The sequence below is a fragment of the Aulonocara sp. 'chitande type north' Nkhata Bay genome, linkage group LG12 (genome assembly GCF_057382095.1).
Source record: "Aulonocara sp. 'chitande type north' Nkhata Bay isolate Kocher_YH1m ecotype deep benthic linkage group LG12, A_spYH_male_GT1.1, whole genome shotgun sequence".
Lineage (NCBI taxonomy): Eukaryota > Metazoa > Chordata > Actinopteri > Cichliformes > Cichlidae > Aulonocara > Aulonocara sp. 'chitande type north' Nkhata Bay.
Genome location: NC_141355.1, coordinates 27,711,646 through 27,737,143, shown reverse-complemented (window position 1 = coordinate 27,737,143; position 25,498 = coordinate 27,711,646). Strand labels below are relative to the sequence as shown.

At 40.6% G+C, this 25,498-nt stretch overlaps 1 protein-coding gene across 1 annotated transcript in view; it reads right to left on the bottom strand.

Annotated features, from left to right (window-relative positions):
- Positions 1-1,017: 1,017 nt before the first annotated feature.
- Positions 1,018-25,498, bottom strand: part of loxhd1b (lipoxygenase homology PLAT domains 1b) — a 40,874-nt gene continuing 16,393 nt past the window's right edge. The window contains 29 exon segments of the mRNA XM_086257961.1: positions 1,018-2,164; positions 2,241-2,396; positions 2,619-2,766; positions 2,901-3,071; positions 4,804-4,989; positions 5,347-5,524; positions 10,435-10,552; positions 11,066-11,193; positions 11,678-11,886; positions 13,243-13,369; positions 13,470-13,679; positions 13,761-13,915; positions 14,403-14,565; positions 15,342-15,458; positions 15,543-15,724; positions 17,601-17,765; positions 17,862-17,990; positions 18,085-18,189; positions 18,291-18,436; positions 18,598-18,731; positions 20,805-20,956; positions 22,007-22,325; positions 22,440-22,600; positions 23,082-23,274; positions 23,978-24,174; positions 24,253-24,329; positions 24,621-24,781; positions 24,906-25,060; positions 25,159-25,294. Coding sequence (XP_086114087.1) covers positions 1,684-2,164; positions 2,241-2,396; positions 2,619-2,766; positions 2,901-3,071; positions 4,804-4,989; positions 5,347-5,524; positions 10,435-10,552; positions 11,066-11,193; positions 11,678-11,886; positions 13,243-13,369; positions 13,470-13,679; positions 13,761-13,915; positions 14,403-14,565; positions 15,342-15,458; positions 15,543-15,724; positions 17,601-17,765; positions 17,862-17,990; positions 18,085-18,189; positions 18,291-18,436; positions 18,598-18,731; positions 20,805-20,956; positions 22,007-22,325; positions 22,440-22,600; positions 23,082-23,274; positions 23,978-24,174; positions 24,253-24,329; positions 24,621-24,781; positions 24,906-25,060; positions 25,159-25,294 — 4,959 coding nt within the window. The 3' untranslated portion in view covers positions 1,018-1,683.

Here is a 25,498-nt window from a genome sequence, read left to right as displayed (position 1 = left end):
TGCGGTTTGGGGAAGGCCTCGAAGGGGACTGGCGAAGGCTCTCGAGGAGGAGAAGGGAGGGGAAAATTTGGGGGGGGGGGGGGGGGGGGGGCATGGGGCATGAAAATGAGAACAGCAGGTATTGGAGAGGGGGGCTTTTATAGCCTGAGGCGTGAAGGAAGAGTGGTCCTGCTCCTGAAATTCAGATGATATCTCTACTAATAGAAGAGTCATACAGTGGGTGGTATAGCCCCGTGGTCCTTGTGGTGAAGAAAGATAGGTCTATACAGTTCTGCATTGACTACCGCAAGGTGAATGAGGTGTCACAGTTTGATGCCTACCCCATGTCCCGGGTTGACGAGTTCCTGAACTGGTTAGGCATTGCTCAGTTTTTCACAACTCTGGATTTAACCAAGGGCTACTGGCAGATTCCCAGGAAAAAGCATCCTTGTGTACTCCTTACAGGTTGTACCAATTTGTCACACTTCCTTCTTTGGAGCTCCAGCCATTTTCCAACTCCTCATGGACTGGGTGCTGCATCCGCAGGCTGCATATGCTGCCGCCTACCCGGATGTCACTGTGGCTGGCATCATCCACAGTGACACCTGGGCGGAGCATGTGCAGTGGGTGGCCACGGTCCTGGAGTCCCTGAGGCACGTGTGGCTCACGGCCAGAAGAAGTGTACGGTTGGACGGAGGGAGGTACAGTATTTGGGGTACCGCTTGGGAGGCGGGCCGGTGCGCCCTCAGGTGTAAAAAACAGCAGCCATTGCATGCTTGCTACAGCACAGTTGAAAAGGAGTGCTTGGTAATCTGCTGGGTGGTTGACTCTCTTCATTTTTACCTCCTGAGCTGCCCTTTCATCCTCTGTTCGGATCACGCTCCGCTACAGTGGCTCCATCACATGCAGGATGCCAACGCCCGAATCACCTGTTGGTGTCTGACCTTACAGCCTTTTAAGTTACAGGTGATCCATAGACTGGGGGCGCAGATGGTCGTGAAGTAAAATGTCTTGGTCGAAACATCTGATATATTCTCTATGTTCTGTTGTGAATGAAATATGGGTTCATGAGATTTGGAAATGATTGCATTCGTTTTTTTATTTACATGTTAAACAGCATTCCGCGTTTTTTTTTGAGTTGTCTTTGTTTTTGCTGCTACGATTGGCTATTCGCCTTCCCTGATCCCTGTGTAATACTACCCATCATTCTACAAAAGGGTTTTTAAATTTATGCATAATGAATATTTTAACCCCTGTTGGAGTGCAATGCCCATATATTATGCTTAAGCAAATGAATTTATTTTTGCTGAACTGTTTTCCAGCTTTGCCTTTATCCCTCAAGTGATTGGCATTGGTATGAAACCTTTCAGTGAGACGTGAGGAAAAGTAAAATGAAGGTAAATATTTGTTGTGGTGAGCTGGGTAATATTCAGTTCTGTTTATTTGTGCGAGATGGAAGCAAATGGCTTTTTCTGAAGAGTGACAGCCTAAACAGTTGGCACAAACTTAAAAAAAAACAAAAAACAAACAAAAACAAAAAACTGGCTTTATCCTGAAAAAGTTGAAATGCATTTATATTCAGATGGATTAACTCTAACTTTTCCGTGCAATGTTTCTCTTACAATTGGTAAAAACCCCCAACAAAACAAATGAGTCAAACAGGAAAAAGCAAATGCTCACCCACTCTTTCTTTCTAGCATTATTCTAATATCTGGGATTGAGCACTCGCTGAATTTGTCCATCAGCTTTAGCAGTGTGCAACCACTTTCCACAGTGGAAGATTGTTGTGACTGAATTGGCTGTGTTGGTCACCTCAATACACTCTAAATACCACCCACTGTTGGGGCTAGTGCCGTCGTGCTCCACTTTGACCCTCAGCAATTCCCCAAGGTCCAGCATCTCCAGAACGAAGCGGTCTGTCCGCCCTCGCTCGAAAAGGTTGCGAAACTTCTGCCGTAGGTGACGCTTGCCTGAGTCACCATTGACGCCATACATGGTGATAAAAACATTTGCGTCTGTGCCGGCCGCTTTGACGTCCCCGGTGATGACGATGATTTCATACTTGACAGGGACCAGGTTGCGGACTTTGCTTGCAAAGCTCTCGATGGATTTATAGCACTCGAATGTCTGGAACTGGTCTTTTTTGGCTGCCAGGGGAATTTGTGCATCACAGTGGAAGAAATACCTAACCACAAGAGGATGCATTGATTCAGCACCATCAGTTTTATATAACATAATGCATGTTGTGAGAGTCTACTCACTTGTTTCCCAGCTCCTTTTCTGTCACCACCACCTCCATAACATGCCAGAAAGCCTCATTCTTCACCTTCTTGCCGTCTTTTGTGATGTGGCCAACGCAGATGCTAGCGATTTCCCCCACGTGCTTCGACGAGAACTCAAACGTGTCAGTGGCACCGCTGTGGAAGGGTGCAAGAGAAGTTTGTGTAGGGTTTTGATTTTAAACTGTTAAATTTTGTGGTCTGCCTGAGAGGTTCTGTTTCACCTCATGGGATTATCTCTCCTGAGAGTAAAGAGAAAATGAAGCTACAAGATAAAAGGGGGTAGAAAAAAATGTGTAAAAGAGGGCGATTATGTAAGACCACATTAGAGGGTTTTACCATGAGTCGTGAACCCTGGACTCTCTGAAGACCTACCTTAAGAACTTCTTTTTCTTATTCTCCAGAACAAACTCCTTGGAACGGGCTTTCCTTCCTTCCAGCAGGATCCAGACATTTTCCGTTGTGGAGGCGTCATCTGCGTTAGCAGTTGTTGTGGCAATTTCATATTCTGTGGCCATGCACAGAGACACAAATTGCTGCATTATTTTACAAGTGACAAATGGTTGTAATTTACTGCAAGTGATTCATCTCAGATAATTACACAACCCATGATTATGCCTACAGACTCTCAGGATTACTAACTTGTTTTGTCACTGAGGTCTACAAAATCATTGTTGGCACAAGCCAGTTCCCTCATAATCTGCCCGTCATCTTCGTTTTTTGCCAACCAGCGGTCACAGGGGAACCTGAAGGTGTTGTCCAGGGCCTCATCTTTCACGTCAAGGTACTCCAGGTGCCATCCAGGAGCAGGGCCTGTTTACAGTAAGAGCAACAGTCAATGGTGAATTTATTCCATCTGTGCACAAATGTTATCTCAACCACTGATCTAAATTTTCCTGTTCCATTGTTTAACAAAAAAAAGGTAAAGTATATATAGTATAAAGTTTCTTGAGATGACTACTATTGTGAACAGGTACTTTATAAATAAAATAGATTTGAAGTAAACAAGCTAACATTAACACTGTGCTGTACATCCACTCTTGCAGTATCTAAGCAAGATTCTGTTATTCCATCTTCCAAGTATCCTTGTAAGACATTTTGTCAGCTTTTTTAGTCAAAAAGTTGAAAATAAAAAAAAGTACTTTGCTTCAATTCATTGCTTATACACAGCTCTTTTAAGGCCCTGCTGTGGCATTTCAATTGGGTTGATATACAGTGGCTTGCAAAAGTATTCGGCCCCCTTGAACTTTCCCACATTTTGTCACATTACAGCCACAAACATGAATCAATTTTATTGGAATTCCACGTGAAAGACCGATATAAAGTGGTGTACACGTGAGAAGTGGAATGAAAATCATACATGATTCCAAACATTTTTTACAAATAAATAACTGCAAAGTGGGGTGTGCGTAATTATTCAGCCCCCTGAGTCAATACTTTGTAGAACCACCTTTTGCTGGAATTACAGCTGCCAGTCTGGGGTATGTCTCTACCAGCTTTGCACATGTAGAGATTCTACAAAACAGCTCCAGCTCAGTCAGATTAGATGGACAGCGTTTGTGAACAGCAGTTTTCAGATCTTGCCACAGATTCTTGATTGGATTTCGATCTGGACTTTGACTGGGCCATTCTAACACATGGATATGTTTTGTTTTTAAACCATTCCATTGTTGCCCTGGCTTTATGTTCAGGGTCGTTGTCCTGCTGGAAGGTGAACCTCCGCCCCAGTCTCAAGTCTTTTGCAGACTCCAAGAGGTTTTCTTCCAAGATTGTCCTGTTTTGGCTCCATCCATCTTCCCATCAACTCTGACCAGCTTCCCTGTCCCTGCTGAAGAGAAGCACCCCCAGAGCCTGATGCTGCCACCACCATATTTGACAGTGGGGATTGTGTGTTCAGAGTGATGTGCAGTGTTAGTTTTTTGCCACACATAGCATTTTGCATTTTGGCCACAAAGTTCCATTTTGGTCTCATCTGACCAGAGCACCTTCTTCCACATGTTTGCTGTGTCCCCCACATGGCTTGTGGCAAACTGCAAATGGGACTTCTTATGGTTTTCTGTTAACAATGGCTTTCTTCTTGCCACTCTTCCATAAAGGCCAACTGTGTGCAGTGCATGACTAACAGCTGTCCTATGAACAGATTTTCCCACCTGAGCTGTAGATCTCTGCAGCTCGTCCAGAGTCACCATGGGCCTCTTGGCTGCATTTCTGATCAGCGCTCTCCTTGTTCGGCCTGTGAGTTTAGGTGGACGGCCTTGTCTCGATAGGTTTACAGTTGTGCCATACTTCTTCCATTTCTGAATGATTGCTTGAACAGTGCTCCGTGGGATGTTCAAGGCTTGCGAAATCTTTTTGAGCCTGCTTTAAATTTCTCAATAACCTTAACCCTGACCTGTCTGGTGTGTTCTTTGGACTTCATGGTGTTGTTGCTCCCAGTATTCTCTTAGAAAACCTCTGAGGCCGTCACAGATTACTCCAAACTGCTAAAACTTTCCTTCCTTTCTTATGTGCTTACTTATGACTGTAGTTCTCCTTGTCTCCTTACCTTTGTTGTCATGCCACACTCTGACTTTTGACAGTTCGCCCAGACTGAGCATGTCAGGAAATCTGAACACGTCCTTCATTTTTCGCTCAAACTTGTTTCTGTTGGTGCTCTCTTTCAGAGGCAGCGTCCCTGTGTCTCCATACTCCCCAAACACAATCAGAAACACGTTGGCATCAGTGCCAGCACCTAGAATATTGCAAAGATCAGAGAACAGAACTCCAATAAACTTTAACTTATGAGAAAATCTATTAGTAGTTGTAAACATGCTTGTTGAAGTTAAGCACTCAGTGTCTTATTTAACACTTAAAAAATATGTAAAATACTCATAGAAGTTCAACAAACGTAAAATTTGGGGAAGAAATTTGTGCAGTTAAAGAGGGCTCTGGGATGATTAGAAAAAACCCCCAACTTTGAATATTGATATTTATTTATTTATTTTTTTAAACTTTATTCCAAGCAGACAAATTAAGTTAAAATTGACTGATACAGTTTCTTTAACCTGGTCAACTTTCTAAATATATGTGGAAACATTCTGTGACCCACCTGCAACGTCACTAGTCTGGACTTGGATGATGTAAGTTGTTTTTTCTACCATCTCCTCGTCATCCACCATAGCCGCCAGCTCACACACCTTTGTCCTCTTGGGCCCTTTGGTCTTGGACAGCCAGTTCTCGTAGGTGAACAGGTACTCTTCCTCTGTGGTCAGGTTTCTCATCAGGATCTAACATTTTAAATCAGACGATGACCTCACAATTCGCATTAAACAAATGTCCACATGTGAAATCTACTATTTAGCTGCAGCAGAGGAGGAGGAAATTGACTGTGATTTTGGAATAAATGCATTAATGTATATTTGTGGCTTGAAAAATGTTAAACAATCCACAAATACACTAAAGTTAACCTAGCATTCATCTGTTTCCACTGCAAAAGAATCTGATTAATTAACGGTATTTGCGAAGGCTGAAAAAAGAAATTGCTTCATTATTAAATTAGCAAATTAAAAGATTGTGGTTTAAAAATCACAAGAGTTATTGTTTTAATTACAGCTTAGAGACAGCGCCATCCACTGCAATGATATACCAAACACGCAAGTGAAATTTACTAACTTGTGAAAACTGTTCAGTGTTCCACCTCATTTCATTACCTGAATAGGAACATTTATATAATTTCACAAATACTGTACAATCATTACTTACTTCATTAGGTACATCTGTTCAACCGGTTAATAATGCAAATATTTAATTAGTAAGTCAGACAGCTGCAGCTCAATGCCTTTAAGTGTGTAGACATAGTCCAGATGACCTCCTAAAGTTAAAACTGAACATCAGAATGTGGAAGAAAAGTTATTTAAGTAACTGACCGTGGCATGGTTGTTGGTGCCAGATGGGCTGGTCTGAGTATTTCAGAAACTGTTGATTTTCCCACATAACCATCTTTAGGGTTTATAGTAGTGATGTGCGATACCACTGATTTCCTTTCCGATCCGATACCAATTAATATTCAGGGTGATATCGACGATACTGATCCGATACCGATAGTTTGATCTCAAGTTATAGCATCATAATGATTACAGGACATCAGATTTCTTGTTCTTATCACTTAATAATGCAGATGAGTTCATCATATAGAAATAGAAAAACTGAAGTTGTGCGCTATTTGAACACCTTGCCTGCCTGCATCACTAAAGGACTCCGTGAGAGTCTCGCCCTAGCAGCACCTGTCCCTCTCCTCCTCTTCAGTTCGCTTCAACATACGCTCGTCATATTCTGTGATATGATTTGCTCTGAGGTGTTTGACAAGGTTAGTGATGTTGCCACAACCATACATGCCAACCCTCCCGATGTTTCCAGGAGAATCCTGAATTTCAGTGCCCCTTCCAAAAATCTCCTGGAGCCACCATTCTCCCGAATTTCTCCCGATTTTCCACCCGGACATCAAAATTGAAAAACCATGTCGCAGAATTCATAGCGTGGCGCGGCCCAGCCTATTCCAGTTTCCAGATACTTAGTTTTAATATTACTCTTATTTCTCTTTCTGGGTCGCAAAAAAACTTTTAACATATTTTCAGGTGAGAATGTAGCTGTGTAAACTTCAAATATCTGAGCCAACCGACACATCGTCTTCAAACCCCCGCGGTCGTTAAACATGATATATAAGTCACTTTGATAACTTAAAAATGTTATTGTTTGGCTTTTTCAGTGTTTTATTTGTTCGCGAGTAAATCGGTTTGGCTGAGAATAAAGTTATTAGATTAGATTAAATTAAATTTAACTTTATTAATCCCTCGAGAGGGTTCCTCCGGGGTTTTCACACAGCTGAATAAACGTCAAACAGAAAACTGTTTAAACAGAAGTGTGAGACGGTCGAGAGTTTAAGTCAGCGCCCTGTTATATTTTAGATAGCAAGGAGCAGAGTCTCAGGTGGAAGCAGCCTCTGAATTTGGACACCCCCGCTGTTTCCGGGCCGGCCAATAATAACGGTGACATTTAACGTATTTTATCCGATAAATAAACACTGTAAACTTTATTTATCAACCCCCCAACAGCCTTTTTGAATGTCTCCCTAATTCTGAGGTCTCAAGGTTGGCAAGTATGGCCACAACACCTCACTTTTTGCCACATGTATCGCAAACCACGTCTTGGCTGTTTGTGGATGTAAAATACAGTGGGGCAAAAAAGTATTTAGTCAGCCACCGATTGTGCAAGTTCCCCCACTTAAAATGATGACAGAGGTCAGTAATTTGCACCAGAGGTACACTTCAACTGTGAGAGACAGAATGTGAAAAAAAAAATCCATGAATTCACATGGTAGGATTTGTAAAGAATTTATTTGTAAATTAGGGTGGAAAATAAGTATTTGGTCACCTCAAACAAGGAAAATCTCTGGCTCTCACAGACCTGTAACGTCTTCTGTAAGAAGCTTTTCTGTCCCCCACTCGTTACCTGTATGAATGGCACCTGTTTGAACTCATCATCTGTATAAAAGACACCTGTCCACAGCCTCAAACAGTCAGACTCCAAACTCCGCCATGGCCAAGACCAAAGAGCTTTCGAAGGACACCAGGAAAAGTATTGTAGACCTGCACCAGACTGGGAAGAGTGAATCTACAATAGGCAAGCAGCTTGGTGTGAAAAAAAATCAACTGTGGGAGCAATCATCAGAAAATGGAAGACATACAAGACCACTGATAATCTCCCACGATCTGGGGCTCCACGCAAGATCTCATCCCGTGGGGTCAAAATGATCATGAGAACGGTGAGCAAAGATCCCAGAACCACACGGGGGGACCTGGTGAATGACCTGCAGAGAGCTGGGACCAAAGTAACAAAGGTCACCATCAGTAACACACTACAACGGCAGGGAATCAAATCCCGCAGTGCCAGACGTATTCCGCTGCTGAAGCCAGTGCATGTCCAGGCCCGTCTGAAGTTTGCCAGAGAGCACATGGATGACACAGCAGAGGATTGGGAGAATGTCATGTGGTCAGATGAAACCAAAGTAGAACTTTTTGGTATAAACTCAACTCGTCGTGTTTGGAGGAAGAAGAATACTGAGTTGCATCCCAAGAACACCATACCTACTGTGAAGCATGGGGGTGGAAACATCATGCTATGGGGCTGTTTTTCTGCCAAGGGGACAGGACGACTGATCCGTGTTAAGGACAGAATGAATGGGGCCATGTATCGTGAGATTTTGAGCCAAAACCTCCTTCCATCAGTGAGAACTTTGAAGATGAAACGCGGCTGGGTCTTCCAACATGACAATGATCCAAAACACACCGCCCGGGCAACAAAGGAGTGGCTCCGTAAGAAGCATTTGAAAGTCCTGGAGTGGCCTAGCCAGTCTCCAGACCTCAACCCCATAGAAAATCTGTGGCGGGAGTTGAAAGTCCGTGTTGCTCGGCGACAGCCCCAAAACATCACTGCTCTCGAGAAGATCTGCATGGAGGAATGGGCCAAAATACCAGCTACTGTGTGTGCAAACCTGGTAAAGACCTATAGTAAACGTTTGACCTCTGTTATTGCCAACAAAGGTTATGTTACAAAGTATTGAGTTGTATTTTTGTTATTGACCAAATACTTATTTTCCACCCTGATTTACGAATAAATTCTTTACAAATCCTACCATGTGGATTCATGGATTTTTTTTTTCACATTCTGTCTCTCACAGTTGAAGTGTACCTCTGGTGCAAATTACTGACCTCTGTCATCATTTTAGGTGGGGGAACTTGCACAATCGGTGGCTGACTAAATACTTTTTTGCCCCACTGTACGTCCGCAAATTACTCCAATTACGCTCAGCCATTGTTGTGAGTGCACACGCCAGCGGCTGCGAGACATTTATACAGCCGTATTTCGCACATGACTATGAAAGGCGGAAGAGGAAGTAGTGCCTTTGAATGTAGACAATCCGAATGTTATAGTTTCTTTCCACTGTGTTGCTGTTAATGATAAACTACAAATTTACTCTAAACTACTAAAATATCGATATTTTAATGTGAGAATCGATTCTAGAACATAAATGATTGGTATCAGAGGAATCGATATTTCAGGATCGATCTGCACATCACTAGTTTATAGAGGACGGACAGAAAAAGATAAAATATCCAGTGATCTGATTGTTCTCTGTGCAGTGAAAATGCCTTTTGATGCCAGAGAAAGACTGCATTGAGCTGATAGGGAGCCAACAGTGACTCAAAAAAACCACACCTTGCAACCAAGGTATGCAGAAAAACATCTCTGAAAGCACAAAATATCAAATGCTGCAGCAGATCACACTGAGTGCCACTCCTGTTTGCTAAGAGCAGGAACCTGAGGCTACAATACACATGGGATCAACAGAACAGAAGATTGGAAAAATGTTGTCTGGTCTGATGAGTTCTTGATTTCTGCTGCAACATTCAGATAGTAGTGTCTGAATTTGTTGCAAACAACATGAAAACATGGATCCATCCTGCTTGCATCAACAGTTCAGGCTGCTAGTGGTGGTTTAATGATGTGGGGGATATTTTCTTGGCATGCTTTGGGCCCCTTAGTACCAACTGAGCATTATTGAAATGCCACAGCCTACCTGAGAATTGATGCTGATCATTTCCATCCCTTTATGGCCATGGTGTACCCATCTTCTGATGGTTGCTTTCAAAAGGATGACACACCATATCACAAAGCTCAAGTAATCTCAAACTGATTGCTTGAATATGAAAATGAGCTCACTGTTCTCAAATGGCCTCTACAGTCACCAGATCTCAATCAAGCAGAGCACCTTTGGGATTTGGCTCAACGGGGGATTTGTATCATGGTTGTGGGGCCAACAAATCTGCAGCAAGTGTTTGACGGTATCATGTCAGTAATGGGTAAAATCTCAGAGGAATGTATACACCACCTTGTTGAACCTATGCCATGAAGAATTAAGCCAGTTCTGAATGTAAAAGGGGATCTAGCAAACTGTACCTTATAAAGTAGCACATGAGTGTAACACGTAATATTTATGATAAACTGATGTGAAAGTTTTGTGCTACCTCAAAATGTGCATCTGCTTTCCGGTAATTGCAAATTATTTCTTATCATTCCTTCTTTCTTACATTTTGTATTCTAATACCAGACGTGTTGCATCAGACTCTCTTTGCATTACCCTGTCAAGAAACCAGTCTGGGCGGCTTCCGGTGCCATCTATTCGAATTCTGATCTTCTTCAAAGGAGCGATGTCATCTATCTCCAAGGTAAATGTGTCTTCTTGCCCTCTTTCAAACCTGAATGAACCAATATATATGGATTAAGCTGCATTTAAAGACATGACTGTGCTAATTAAATAGTTTAACCTTTCTGAAGATACATTTAATTGCATTTTAACTTTCATGCCTTTGTAGCTGTACACAGCAGCTGGTTAGATTATCTTAGGTTAAACGGCATAAACAGTGAAACAGCCTGTCCAATTTTGTCCATAGGCAACAGCACAGATTAACATAAAACACTGTGTTTATTCAGAAACATGTGGTGCTTATGGCATTTATATGGCAGACTCTTTGTTATTACGATCTTAGTGCCAATAAAGGAAATCACTGCTTTGATCCAAAATACCACACAATAAGTGACATTTCTTTATAATTAGGTCACATTAATGAGATGCAACACATATATTATTGAACTTTAAAGGTGCTGATGAGCTCATTTTGTTTGTTTAAACTCAGGCATCCCACATTTCCAGTATTTGCACTGAAAGTATCAACTGTTTCTTTACTGATAAGTAATCACTGTGAACTGACCTATCCTCATTTTTGGGCAGAAGCATTTCCTCTGTGCTCCCATTGGCTCCGAACACGGTCAGGAAAATGTTGGTATCAGTTCCTGCATACTGAATGTCACCTGTGGCAACCGTGACTGAATAAACAACCTAAAAAAATACAGTACACAGAGATACAGATACAGTTTTTATGTAACACATTAACTGAATGTTTTCCAACACTTCATATTTTAGGTGCGGTGACTCACTTTGCGGATAATGTTGATCGTGCTGGAGTCCAGCACATTGAACAGTCTGGCAGTCAGACCATCTCCCCTGTCTTTAGCCAGCCAGCACTTACATGGAAAGATGTACTTGATACCTTTGGTTGGCACGGCAACCGACAGCTCATCCACCAACCAGCAGCTCTCTGGTGTGACACCATTATGGCCAAGCTGAGAGGGAAGAGAAGGGAGAGGAGATGGAGAGGGAATTTGTATATCACTTGATTTTTGTTTGATCTAGGCACATCTAGAATTAATTATTGCTGAGCTAGAATGGTTTTATTAAAATTTTAATAGCAGTGCATCTGAAGAGACAGCAGAGAGGAGACAGTTTCACAGATTTAGCTACAGAAAGAGTCCCAGATTCTCACTTCCACCCTCTTGATCTCTCCCACGTCAGTTCCATAGCACACAAAGTGCTCCATGGAGCCAGCTGTGAAGGATTTCTTTCCCTCTGGCAGGTCCAGCCACAGCCGGTCTGTCTCGACGTCATTGGGACCAATGATGATGACATAAACCCTCGCTGTGGTGCTGGCATCTTGTTCGATCGCCGTGGACAGGGTGAAGTGATAAGGGATGACTGGGTGAGAGAGAAAAACTGCTTTGAGATTTTTTTCCACATATAAAATTCAGTCTGATGTCTCAGCCACTTCAGAGACCATTCCTACTTCTTTAATATTAGTACTATCATCTAGCTCCAGGCTGAGTGTGACCTTTTGATCTTTTTCAAATATGGATGGAGACAATATTAAAGTTTATCTTAAAGGAGTAGTTTGACATTTTGGGAAAGGTGTATTCTTACAGAAAGTCAGATTAAGGTGGAAGATTGTTAGCACTCTTTTAAAACTGTAGCCAGCAGCCATTTACCTTAGCATAGCACGAAGACTTATAGTCAGGAAATAATCCTTCATCACTATACACTGTAAAAGCATACAGCTGTTCTTCTTAGACGAAACATGTTGTGTTAATTAATGAGCCTTTAAGGTGTTTGTAGATGCTTTTCTTTTATTAAGGCTACATCAGTGTTATTCTAGTGCTTTAGCACACACATACTATCATGTGCAGCCAAAGAAAGAGAGCAGAGGGATGCTTGTTTTGTGTCTTGTATCATACAGAAGAACAGAAACAGCAACGTTTCAGATCAGAGATTTATTTTGCCTGAGGTAGAGCAGTTCCACTACTAATCAGAAGGTCAGTTGTTCAATCCCTCCTCCTCCTTCATTCTGCACGTTGAAGTGTCCTTGGGCAAGATACTGACCCTCAAATCCGCCTTCCCGTGCATCCTTCAAAAAGTGTGTTCGTGTGTGTGTTTGAAAGTCCTTAGAGGCAGAAAATATAGCTCAAATGTGTGTGTGAATGTGGGTTGTAATAATCAATTGCTTTGAGTGCTCACTTAGACTAGAAAAGCACTACATAAGTACCAGTTCATTTAGCATCCCTGGTAGAGAGGTACAAAGAGGATTATAGAGGATGAGGTTACAAAAGGTGTCTGAGCCAAGCTATCTTTTTTGTCTTTTTTTCTCATTTTTTGAAGCAATTGTAGGTCTGCGTACTACAATTTTGTGGATGTCTCTGCTTTCCTTTCCACACTAAAAAAAGTCAGAACTGCATTGGCAGGACTTCCAGAAGTCTCAGTTTTAGGAGTGCTGTGGTGAGTGAGTTCAGGCACAAGGCGTAACTTTGGTAAGTTAAACACTTTAAAATGAAAGCCACCAAGCACAAATTTCTTTAATGTTGGTTAATTTGGTGTAAATATTAGGGTGAACTATGACCTGATTGATATTACCTATATTTATCAAATTTCTATAAGTTTGCATTGATTCTTCCTGTTGATATTGTGGTTATTTATCATGTTGAATTTCAGTATTTTTTCCTGATATTTGTGTCCACTTCCAGAAACGTCATTTCACAAAGAGACACAATGAATAGACCTTACTTGGACCCCCTTCAACCACTACTGCCTTTTTCTTCTTTTTCTTCTTGTTGGCATTCTTGTCCAGTCCCAGTTTGGCCTGAGCAATCATTTTGGAATATGGATCAGAGCTTCTTTCACCCTCATACCCCTGAAACAGGCACAAAATAAACACAGCTATCAATTTTCTTTTCTGGAATAACTCTGACATACAAAGAAGAAAATAATAAAACACTGTCTTTAAACACAACCTTGACGTAGAAGGTCCTGTCTATTTGTTTGTCCTCTTTCTTCGTTGATAGCCAGCGCTCACACAGGAACATGTATACCTCTTCTGTTTCCACATCCAGCACCTCCACCTGGTCCAGGTACCAATCAGCCCCAATCATAGAGTTGTTATGACGAACACGAATCTTAAACACCTGCCCCAAATCCACGGCCTCAATATTGAACTTATCCACCTAAAAGGCAAAAGGAATTGAACAGATTTAGATTTATTTTTGTGCAACATCACATAACGATTCGCACTTCTCCTCTAATACCTCTCCTCTCTCAAACTTGTTCTTGTTATTCTCAGATTTGGCGAGTTTCCGCTCTCCTGTGTCTCCCAAATCTCCATAAATGGTGAGGAAAACGTTGGCATCGGTCCCTGCTCCGTACATATCGCCTGTCCGCACAGACACCGTGTATGTGTGAGCTGTGAGGGAGGAAAAATTTTGAAGTCGGTAAATGCAGACCTTGTTTGCTAATAGATTTTTTTTTCCAACTGTGTTGTTTCCAGTCTCACAGCGTGTCTATTTATACAGCAAAATGTCTCAAAAAATTTGTACAACATGCAGAGGGTTGGTGTGACAGAAGAGGATGCTTTGGATAGTGCGAGATCGGCTGTGGTAACCCCTAAAGAGAGCAGCTGAAAGAAGAAGAATGTCTCAAAATTGGACTTTAAACCGTTCTCCCCACTAACCCTTTCAAAACTGAGTTCAGCTTTGAAAAAGTGCATGCTAGAAGAGCATATTAGGATGCTGAAAAGCAAAATCTACCAAGGCTTATATTGCTCCATGCTAGTTCAACATCTTCACCATGCAACAGCTGAAATAAAAATAAGCACCTCTAATGTTTCCTTAGACAGAGCACTTGAAAGCAAGTGTAGTTACATTCCACCGGTGACATAACTTTCAACCTACTTTCCAAAGCATCTTCCACCTCAGTTTCAGTCGTTTTCAGTGTCCCATCCCTGAGGAGTTTCTGTGTGATGATGTCTGAAGGGACAAGCTCCCTCACCGTCTCACCATCATCTTCAGACTTAGCTAGCCAGCGCTCGCAAGGGAATATAGTCGTCTCAGAACCCTGCCATTAAACACACACAACTCTTCAGTCTGGCACCAGCTATGTTTCTCTAGCTGAGACTCAATGAACTGTGTGAGCCAGAAGATGTTAAATTATTAATTTGTTAATAATTTAATGAGGCCACAGACAAGAAATCTCTTAACGATGCACTTACAGTGCATTGCCTAAAGTATTCACTCATCTGCGTTCAAAGGCATATGAACTTGAGTGACATCCCATTCTTAATCCATAGGGTTGAACATGATGTTGCAGCTATAATAGCTTCAACTCTTCTGGGAAGGCTTTCCACAAGGTTTAAGAGTGTTTTTATGAGAATATTTGACTACTCTTCCAGAAGAGCGTTTGTGATGTTGGATGAGAAGGGTGCTGTCAGGACTCTGTACAGGACAATCAAATTCTTTCACACCAGACTCGCTCATCCATGTTTTTATGAACCTTATGTGCCTCGGTATGTGCTCTGTGATTTTATGTGACCTACCACTTTGTGGCTGAGCTGCTGTCATTCCTCAATCGCTTCCACTTAATAATAATAATAACAGTAAAAGTTTAATGTGGAATCCTTAGTAGTGCTTGACTTCACAGAGCTCCTGAGAGCAACCCATTGTGTCGCAAATGTTTGTAGAAGCAGTGTGCATGCCTAGGTGCTTGATTTTATACACACACCTGTGGCCATGGAAGTAACTGGAACACCTTAGCCATGATTTGGATGAGTGAGTGAATAGTTTTGGCAATATAATGCCGCTATTATGGTGTCATCTCATGTGGCTTTTGCTTACCTTTCCTTTCCTGAGCTGTCGCCTGATCTCCACTCTGTCAAGATGCCATCCAGGATTGGTGCCGCTGTTGTCATGTCCTATCCTGATTTTCTCTATAACATCACCAATGTCCTCCAGCTGTTTAAAGACAACTTATCATTCGCAAACCGGCCGCCACTTTTTGAAAAGCTCTATCAGTGAGTAGCCACACATTACACTTACCTCCACAATAAACATGTCTTCAGCTCCCCTCTCAAAGCACAAGCGTCGCTCTCTCTTGTTGACACACAGGTGCTTCCGCTGAGTGCACACCCCCTTATGGCCATACAAGACTATAAACACGTCAGCATCTGTTCCCGCTCCAAATACATCGGTGGTGTATATCTTTATCTCATAAGGCACAACTGAAAAAAATGGAAAAGCTTTTTTGTTGACAGGTAAGGTGGAAGAACCCTTTTTGAGCCGTACACACACTGGTCCCATCATCGTTTACACTTCGGTTTATCAGGTGTCAGGTACAGCTGACCACTTGTGTTCAGATTTCCTTTCCTTCTTTTTAACCAAGAGTCAGCAAAGAAAACAACTATTTTAAGACTTGTAAAACACAAAAGCTGCATGAAAAAGAGAAAACAAGGTGTTACAATCTTGTTGTGGATGTATTAGACGCACTACAAAAAAATGTCAGTGCGTCAAAGACTGAAACTGCTTTGGCGGTTTCACCATTTATTGATGAGCAAACACTATCATGGTTAACTCATATTGATGACGTAGGAGTGGGTATATTTCAACTTAATATTCAAAAGCTTGCGTTTTGAATTTCAGAGGCCACAAGTAAACGTGTATAATAGTCTTTGTTTCTATCCCACCTTGATTACTTGTCTGTTATTTGGTTTTAGTGCTTCAGAAGTAAGACCCTTGCTCAAAACAGAGCTACCCCTTTTGCTCTTCACTGAAGGACAGTGTGGGTGGGAAACATGCCAGGCTGTCATGGATGAAGGTGGAGGACAGGCTGGCATATAATCTAGTCTTTTATATAAGAAACATTTGCATTTTAGGAAAGGCTATATTAGTATTCACAGCTAACGTTTACAGTTATGACACCAGACGTGCTTTTATGCCTTACAGAAAACATATCAGACTAAACTATCTAACTGTAATAACTGTCCATCATTCTTACTACAAGCATTGATAAGCAATTAAAAGCAAGAAGTTTAGGAAGAAAGTCGTGTAGTATATGTGGTTATTTATCTGTGGAGAGGGATCACAGTTGTGCTAGCTGATAGCATAACTGCTGGCTTAAAATGTTTTTATTGTCACTGATGACATTTTTCTGTTTTAGTGTTAACTTGTTGTTGAAACTCAAAGGAATCATTTGATCTTTTAATACATTTGCTGTCCTAAATAGTTAACATCTAACTGGTAAGATACTGAATGAAAATACAAAGTAATGTGTAGAAATTATATCTATAGATAATTGCTACTATAATATCCTGAAATTGGTTGAACTTTTAGAGCCTGCTTTATAAAAATGCCCTTATATTGAAGGGCATTAAATTATCGTCATTGATTAAATAATAACAGTCTTTGAGCCCGCTTTATAAACTGCAATATTATTTATTTACTTTCTTGTTGTTTGTATAAACTAACTGACATGAATGGATCATAATGCATAAGTTGAGTTTGCATACATATTGATAAAAAACAAACTATACTCTATAAGTCAATATTTCGGGCTGTTGTCTCAAACTTTATCTCAAAATTTGGATTTATTAACTCAAACTAATGAGAAAATAACTTTATCAAGGGGAGGCTGGAGCCTATCCCAGCTGTCATAGGGCGAGAGGCAGGGTACACCCTGAACAGGTCGCCAGTCTAACACACAGACACAGACAACCATTTGCACTCAAATAACTTAAATTCTGAGTAATTTTGTCTAAAGTTTGAGTGAGTAAGTCATAATCTTTTTTTGGAAAATAACCTGAAATTTCGACTTAGCTCTGCCAATCGAAAATGTTTTTTTCAAGGGCAGAAACAAGCCTTCATTGGAGGAATGATAATAAAAAGACAGGACACCACTGCAGCTTTATAACATTCATTACAGGTTGGAGTTAAGCACCATTCTTCAGGCAGACTGCTTTAAAATACATTTTACTGCTGATGCTTCCGCTCTTTTATCAGAGTGAAATTTTGCATAAAGCACTTTTAGAGGACGATTTCTCAATAAGCCTACTCTACGTTTACTAATGGATTTGAGTGCTTATATCACTGCTGTTCACTCACATGGTGTGTAGAATTCAGTCTGTAAGTCAGCAGGATAGAGATCCCTCACAGTTGCACCATCATCCTCCCCTTTATCCAGCCAACGGCCACATGGGAAGCGCATCCTCTGACCCTGTGAAGGGGCATCAATGTCGATCCAGTCCAAGAACCAACCAGATGAACCCCCTGATTCAGAAAAAAAAAGTTTATTTTTTTTGTACAGTGCAGTGCTTATGTATATGACTGCTTTGTTTGTTTTTGGACAGTACGTTCTTTCCCCACCTGAGTTGTCGTGCCCGATTCGAACTTTTACCAGGTCGCCCAGATCCACGGCCTCCACAGTGAACTCATTGATCATCCCCTGTTCAAACTTATTCTTGTAGTTTTTACAAGCCTTTAGATTGATGATCCCTGTGGGTGACATGCAGATTTTTTTTAAAATTCTGATATTTAGCCAGTAACAGGGATGCCACCATAATGCAGGGATGATGCTGAATTATCGCACCTGTGTCATCATTTTCACCAAAGAGGATGGCGAAGACGTTGGAATCAGTTCCAGCATACTTCTTTTCTCCAGTTTTTATCTTAAGAGTATATGTAGTAGACATAGCTGCAGGATAAATTTATCATATAAGTACATGAAACTTGTCATATTGGTCTTCCACTAATCTTATCCCACTGAGGCGTAAACAAGCTTTGAAGCTTCATTACATTTCTGCTCCAGGCCCAGAGTACCACTCGTGCCCTCATCATCATCATCCTTCCTCATGAAGGCCTCATCCACGGGAACCAGCTCTCTCGCTATCTGCCCGTCGTCTTCATCAACTGCAAGCCAGCGGTTACAAGGGAAGTAGTATCTACAGAAGAAACACCTCTGTTCAACACTCCAAGATATAATCTTGTTAATTTACTCTCCTAATCACACAAAATCTTTAATCCTTGTTTGCTGTAGGATTTTTCTGGAATCCAGCTGAATAACTAAGCAAAACCCACATGGCTGTATGTTTGTGGCACCTACGTTGTATCCTCTTTTGTGTCCACTATTTCAACACGATCCAGGTACCAAGAGGAGTAAGACTCAGAGTTGTCATGACGGATTCGTAGCTTCTTCAAAGGGCCCAAATCAACGGCTGTCACGATGAAAACATCCTCCTGCAAAATGCAGCAACTAGATGTTTTACAAATCACTTTTAATTTAACTGTTTTTATTTGATAGTCCAAAGTGATACCAGAGCAGAAATGAATCGGGACTCACAAGAGTGTTAACTGATAGAAGAGAAGTTGGTTTGAAACAGTACTGAAATATATGAAAGCTTTGAAACTTTACAAGGGAAAGACAGAAAATATATGAAAATGGAATGCAATCCATCCAGAGTTGCTACAGTATATCTGACCACATCACAAATATATTATTAGAAGAAGCATGTAAGCAAAAACAAGGTAATATGAAAACTCCCTGTTTCTGCGATGCTGTGTAAAATGTAGAGAAGAACAAAATGCAAAATCCCATATTTACCTAAAAATAAGTCAAAGACAACTTAAAAAAAACTTTAGTTGAATTTGATATGTATATTATAATGTTCCCAAAGTCTTGAAAGTAGGCAGGGTAGTTCAACAAACAGACTCTTTTACTTTTGTTTTTACAATTGAGTCATGTTGTTCACGTCACAGAGGTACCTATATGTGGTTTGACATTGTCCTGAGAAATCATCATCTGTATGGCTGCATATGATTTGGAATCATCTGGTGGGATTCATATGTTTCTCCATAACTTGTATGTACTCTTCAGCCTTAACAGTGCCTACCATGTGCAAGTTACTCATGCTTTTAGAATGCACACTAATATTAAGTCATACAGTTCCTCACATTTTTAGAGAGGAGGAAGTGATGGGCATGTTTTCCATCATTTTTATCATTTTTAATTAAATACACTAAGTGATTTGCAAGTCAATTCATTTTTTTCACCTTTCCTATTATGTTAAAAAAGGAGAAGACGGCTGGTCATACTCCACAGAAAACAGTTAAATGAATATGTGAGCTGCAGTTAAATTTCTTCATGGTAATGTGACAAAGATGGCACCATTCGTTTGTTCCCTTCTCCCTTCCACTTGCCACTCCTGGATTTATTTCTGTCTTCCCGAATCATCTGAAAACAGTTGATGTTAGTGACGGGATCTTGAATTATTCTTGAAGATGTGTTTCTGTGACACTCAGTATAATACACACATGAAGGGCCCCTCATTTCTCACAAAAGCTGTTAGCCTCTCTGTGGTCCAGCCATCTCACAGGCATGACAGTGTCTGTTTTCTGGGCCTGTTTCTTTTCCCTTGTAGCTTCCTTCTACTTCCACATCCCCTGCTTGTTATCCTCTGATTTCTGCAGGGATGTCTGTTGTTGTTATTCCGGTCGTCATGCAACTGCAGCACGTTTAATAAAAATGGTAATAAGGGGTCGAGAAAACAGAGCAGGTCTCCCAAGCAACATGTCCGGTGATGGCATAGCTCAAGAAAAAAAAGGTACTAGCAATAAACGAAACAAACCAAGTGTGACAAGAAAAAGTAAAAGAAAGCAAAAAAGGAAGGAAGAAAAGGACAGAGAGAAAGAGAGGTGGGGTTGTTGAGGAAATATTCAGTTTATTTCACTGTTAAGGCACTCACTCATGAGTAAAATATAGTATTTTTTTTTTTACATTGTAAAGGTGTAGATGTCTGTCAGCCACAGACCAAACATTCCCACTCACCGAATGGACTTTTTACTTGTGTCTTAGAAACAGACCCATTTTCCACTGAAGTGAGCTCTATGTTCTTACAGGGCCAGCTGTGATAATTAATTAACAGGTGTGGATAAAGTATGGAGTAAAAGTAGGACGGGTTCAATGACGCAGAGGACTCCTGTGAGTCCAAGCCGGCTTGCCTGCAGGAGTGTTTGTAACCCTACCAGAATATGCTCCCACCCACACCTCAGTGGAAGACTCATGTTGCGGGAACATGGTTGAATCTTTGACTAACTGCTGGTTAATTTTCAGCATGACACATTTTTGAACAAATGTATAAAGGTGTTCAGCTGTGATGAAAGCTACTAAGATATTTTTTTTAAGAATATCAATTCGTAGAACTTGCCACAATAGAGCATAATCACAAATATAATCAATTGACATCTTTAAATCTAAATCATCATTTTTATAATCATACAAATTTAGAAGTGATTGTGTATTTCCTTTATTACCTGCCCTCCCTCAAATTTATTGATGTTGTCAGAATTCTTCAGGCAGCGCTCTCCAGTGTCTCCGTTCTCTCCATAAATATTAATGTAGACATTGGCGTCGGTCCCGGCTCCCATCATGTCACCAGTGAAGACACACACTTCGTAGGTGTTGACTGTCAGACAAAACAAGGGTTCAATTACTAACACCTTGTTAACCTGTCATACATGCCCTCCAAGTAAATGTGTGAACCAATTATGGCTAAAACACAACACTGAAGACACAATGAAGATGTCGTAAATAAAAATACATTTCAGTTCTTTATTGCTTATTAGCTGTAGCTAATTGAAATTTCTTAAATGACTAAAAATGGGATAAGGTGGTACTGGGAAGTCTTGTTCAAAAAGATAAATGCAGACAGGTGGGTGCTCACTGGAAAACTGATAGAAAATACATCTGCTTTAAGCCTATGTCTTAAATTAATTAACTATGTGAGGAGAAGGGATGCATATGGGAAGAAGAGGTGCTCTTTGAATAAAACAGACCTTTTCTTCTCTCTAACTTTAAAGACATGATGTTAAATCTTTTAGTTTTGGTTGACTTAATAATATTATTACGTGCAATGTAATCATGAATTTCATCCAGCACTGGTATGCTTCCTTTGCTCTGAATGCATTATTCATGTGAAAAGGCATTTGAATTCAGTGCAGATGGTAGATTACCTCCATGACTAGATTTCCACATAGGGAGGTAACTAAGGATTGCACACAGTCAGTGAGACTGCAAAAAGTCATTAATAATATAAAAAAAATTATAATGAAAATCTCACGCATTGAAACTTTAATATGCTCCAAACTCAGAGAAGTGTTTAAAGAACATATGCAATTTCTAAAAATGCATTTTATGCTGTTGCATTTTTGATATAATTTAAAGAGAGGGTTCATGGACCAGCGAACAAAGCTGTGTTTGCCTGACTCTATCCGTGCATGAATAGCAGCTCCATTTTGTTGCAGGTGGTATATTTGAAAGAGTGATTTTGGTGCATTTTTATTGTGGAGTATGCACGGAGAAAAGGGTTTTGTTTTGTACTATGTTGCAAATCCATGGCCACTGAACTACCGGGAATTACTATTATGATGATTATTACTATCACATATATCATCATCATCATGAACTGTGTTAAATAAAACAGTTAAAACTTTCATTTAGCTTGTTCATTTAGTACCTTCCATCTCTTCTGCATCTTCAGGCAGCAGCTCCACCACCAGCTCGCCGTCCTCCTCTCCCCCAGCCAACCAGCGTGAACAGGGAAAATGATATGTCAGCACCACTTCTTGCATCTCCTCGCCACCCTCCTCATCCTCATCTTCCTCTTTCTTCTTTTTCTTCTTCTTTTTCTTGTCCTCCTTTTTCTTCTCCTTGGGCACCAAGGCCATGATGAGATGTTTCACGTCCACTGTCTCCAGGAACCAGCCAGATCCAATGCCGGCGCCATTGTGACCGATGCGTATCTTAAAGATCTTTCCGACATCTTTGGCCTCTATCTGTCAAACAATTGAAAAGTTTTGATTCAACATTTGGACACTTAATTCTGCATTCACGTTAAATTGTTGCAATAGAGTTGGAGTTTTGGAAATCATAAAATCCAGATTTGAAACCTTAAATATTTCGGTGGTATTCCGTTCAAAGTTGTTGGATCTGCTTTCCAGTGTGATAACCTCCGTCTTCCCCTTGTCCCCGTAGATTTGGATGAAGACTACAGCATTTGTGCCAGCAAACACCACATCTCCGGTCACGACTGTTATCTCATAGTTTATTACTAGAAAATGTAGATCGATGAATGTGAAAGTGAACAGAAGTATTTTTCATGCAGCAATGGTGTTAACACATACTCATATACTTAACTCATATATTTAAAACGCCTTACATAATAATTCAGTTCAGTGTAATTGTTTTTAAATAGTGGAAATTCACAATAACTTTTATCTCAAGGTACTTTATATTGCAGGCCCCAAACCCTACAGTCTAAAAAATATTTTAAAATAACCCAACAAAGAGACAACCCCCTATGAGCTTGCACTTGGTGATGGTGGGAAGGAAAAACTCCCTTTGAACAGGAAGAAACTTCCAGTAGAACCAGCCTCAGGGAGGGGCAGCTATTTGCTGGGACTGGTTGAAAGAAAAGACTCCATTATTAACCTTGGTAGGTGAAGGTGACTCCCTATTTGACTTTTGACTTACTCACTCATTTAAATACTGTTTATTAGTGTTTTTCTTCCTGTGCTTAATGTGTTGCCTACATTGTTCTACATCCAGGATCTCGCTTGGGTAGAGCTCCACCGTTGTTTTGCCATCGGCCTCATCTTCGTCCAGCCAGCGGTGGCTGGGGAACATGTAATTCTTTCCATGGACTGGAACCAAAATTTGAACACTGTCCAAGAACCAGCCCGCACGCATGCCTTTGTTAGTGTGGCCAATCAACAGACGGTTGATCTGGAAGAATAAATAAATGACACCAATTACATTTTAGACGTTTCACGCAGAAATTCTGAAAGTTCACAGGAAAAAACAAAACAATAGAATCTGTGTTATGTGTTTTTTCCATTTTACTTTAGCAAATATCCTCTCATATTTGGAGCAAATTGAATAAAAAATCATAATAATACTGACAATTATTGTTGCTAAGCCACTGTCCACAAACAGACACTACAAACATTGTTTCTATGATGTGTTTGTAACAGTAACTAAGCAACAGTAATTAGCAGTAAGGGTACAAATGCATTTAGACTACAGTTAAGATCTTTTTTTATTAGAATACGGATAGTATTATCCTATAATAAAATAGAATGAATCACAAAAGGCTATGTGTCTTTCATAAGTGAGAATAGGTCTTTAGTAAAGCTTTTCATAATACTGCAGTAGTGTGTAAAAGTCTCCAGCCACCTCTTATTTATAATCTTTATAATTTGCAAGGAAATTTGGAAAATAGGTGCAGAGATTTATTGAAAAATGTGCAAACCTACATGAAAATATGTGCTTAAAACACAGTCTGTACAATTGAAACAAGGGAATCACCTTTTGGTGCATAAAAAATTACAAAAAAAAGTCAATTTTCATGGAAACAAAATATAAAGAATTGAAGGGGAAGACTTATGCATAGTACTTTACATTGGCATCAACATCAAATGACAAAAACCTGTCCAATGTCAAAGGTTTCCACTGTGAAGATGTCAACGCGGCCTGTTTCAAAGTAGTTCCCCAGGTCGTTGGCAGAGATCACCAGCATCATCTTACTGGTGTCACCTTTCTCTCCATAGAGCTTCACAAACACATCAGAGTCAGAGCTACCTCCGGGGATGTCACCTGTCTTCACAGCGATGTGATAGTTGGTATCTGACACACACAGAGAACAAATATAAGCATGACAATAAAATTCAAACGTTACTGAAATGTCAGATTCCTTTAACTTACTGTAAAGACGCTGTCCTTCTGCAAACGGAACTAATTCTCTGACAATCTGTCCATCATCCTCGTTGCGGGCCAGCCATCTGCATGCCACATTCAGTAAACAAACTATTATCTCATCCATCACACACACACACACAGTTTAACAACTATTATGTATATACAAAACATGTTTTTAGGAACATGTAATCATCCAATCATTCATTCATGTGCCAGCACTGCAGCAAATAAAATCTTCAGGATCAGGATCTTTAGTTTATGTGCACATCAAAATAAAGAAATGAGGCAGGCTGTCTTTAAAGATGTGTTCCTAACAAAGTGACTAGTTAGTGTCGATTTTATTTCCCCGCAACAACTGTGACTGATGAGAGCACCTGTTACAGGGGAACTCCACGGCATTTGCCTCAGCTTGTCCTTCCTCTCTTACAATCACTTTGTCAAGAAACCAGGCAGAGCCTCCACCTTTGCCATCATGTCCAATTCTCACCCTGCGGATCTGCCCAATGGCCACCGCCTCAATTAGAAACTCATCCAACTAGAAAAACACACAATAAGATTGGATGAAGATCAGTCATGTGACTTTTAAATGAAAAAACAAAACGAAGTGAAGCTTTCTTCGTGAGCTCTATGTTTAACAGTGCAGTGCCAAATATACATACACTTCCTTTCTCAAACTTGTTGACGTTGTTTTTGCAGTTGATCAGGTCCCTATCTCCGGTGTCCCCTTGGTCTCCAATTAGATTTAGAAAAACAGATGCATCTGTGCCGCTACCACCGACCGTCCCCGTGCAGACAGTTACTCTGTATTTAATCACTGCAGAGCACAATAACATAATTCATCGTCACTTACATTCTTCTTCTTGTTTAGCTAATAAGATTTGGATTGTTCATGGTGAATGTGGATATACACACAGGGCAGAGGCTCAGCAATAAGCTCTCCGGTGGCGGGAAGCTCTCTCACAACCTCATTATCATCTTCATTACTATCCAGCCACCGCTCACAAGGAAATGTATACTTCTCCTTCGTTAATGTTTTCATTAATGTTGCCTGAATGAATAAAGATGATATTGATTTTTGATTGTATCAGTTGGAGCTGAGGATGCTGATTTCTTTATATTAGCACCATTCTTGTGTTTGCTAGGCTAGAATGTCTAAAAACTGGCTGTTTGAGATTTTAGGATTTTTATGAAATCACTAGCAGAAATAGGTATGGAAATGTCACAGCTGAGATAATTTATCCGATTACTAGAT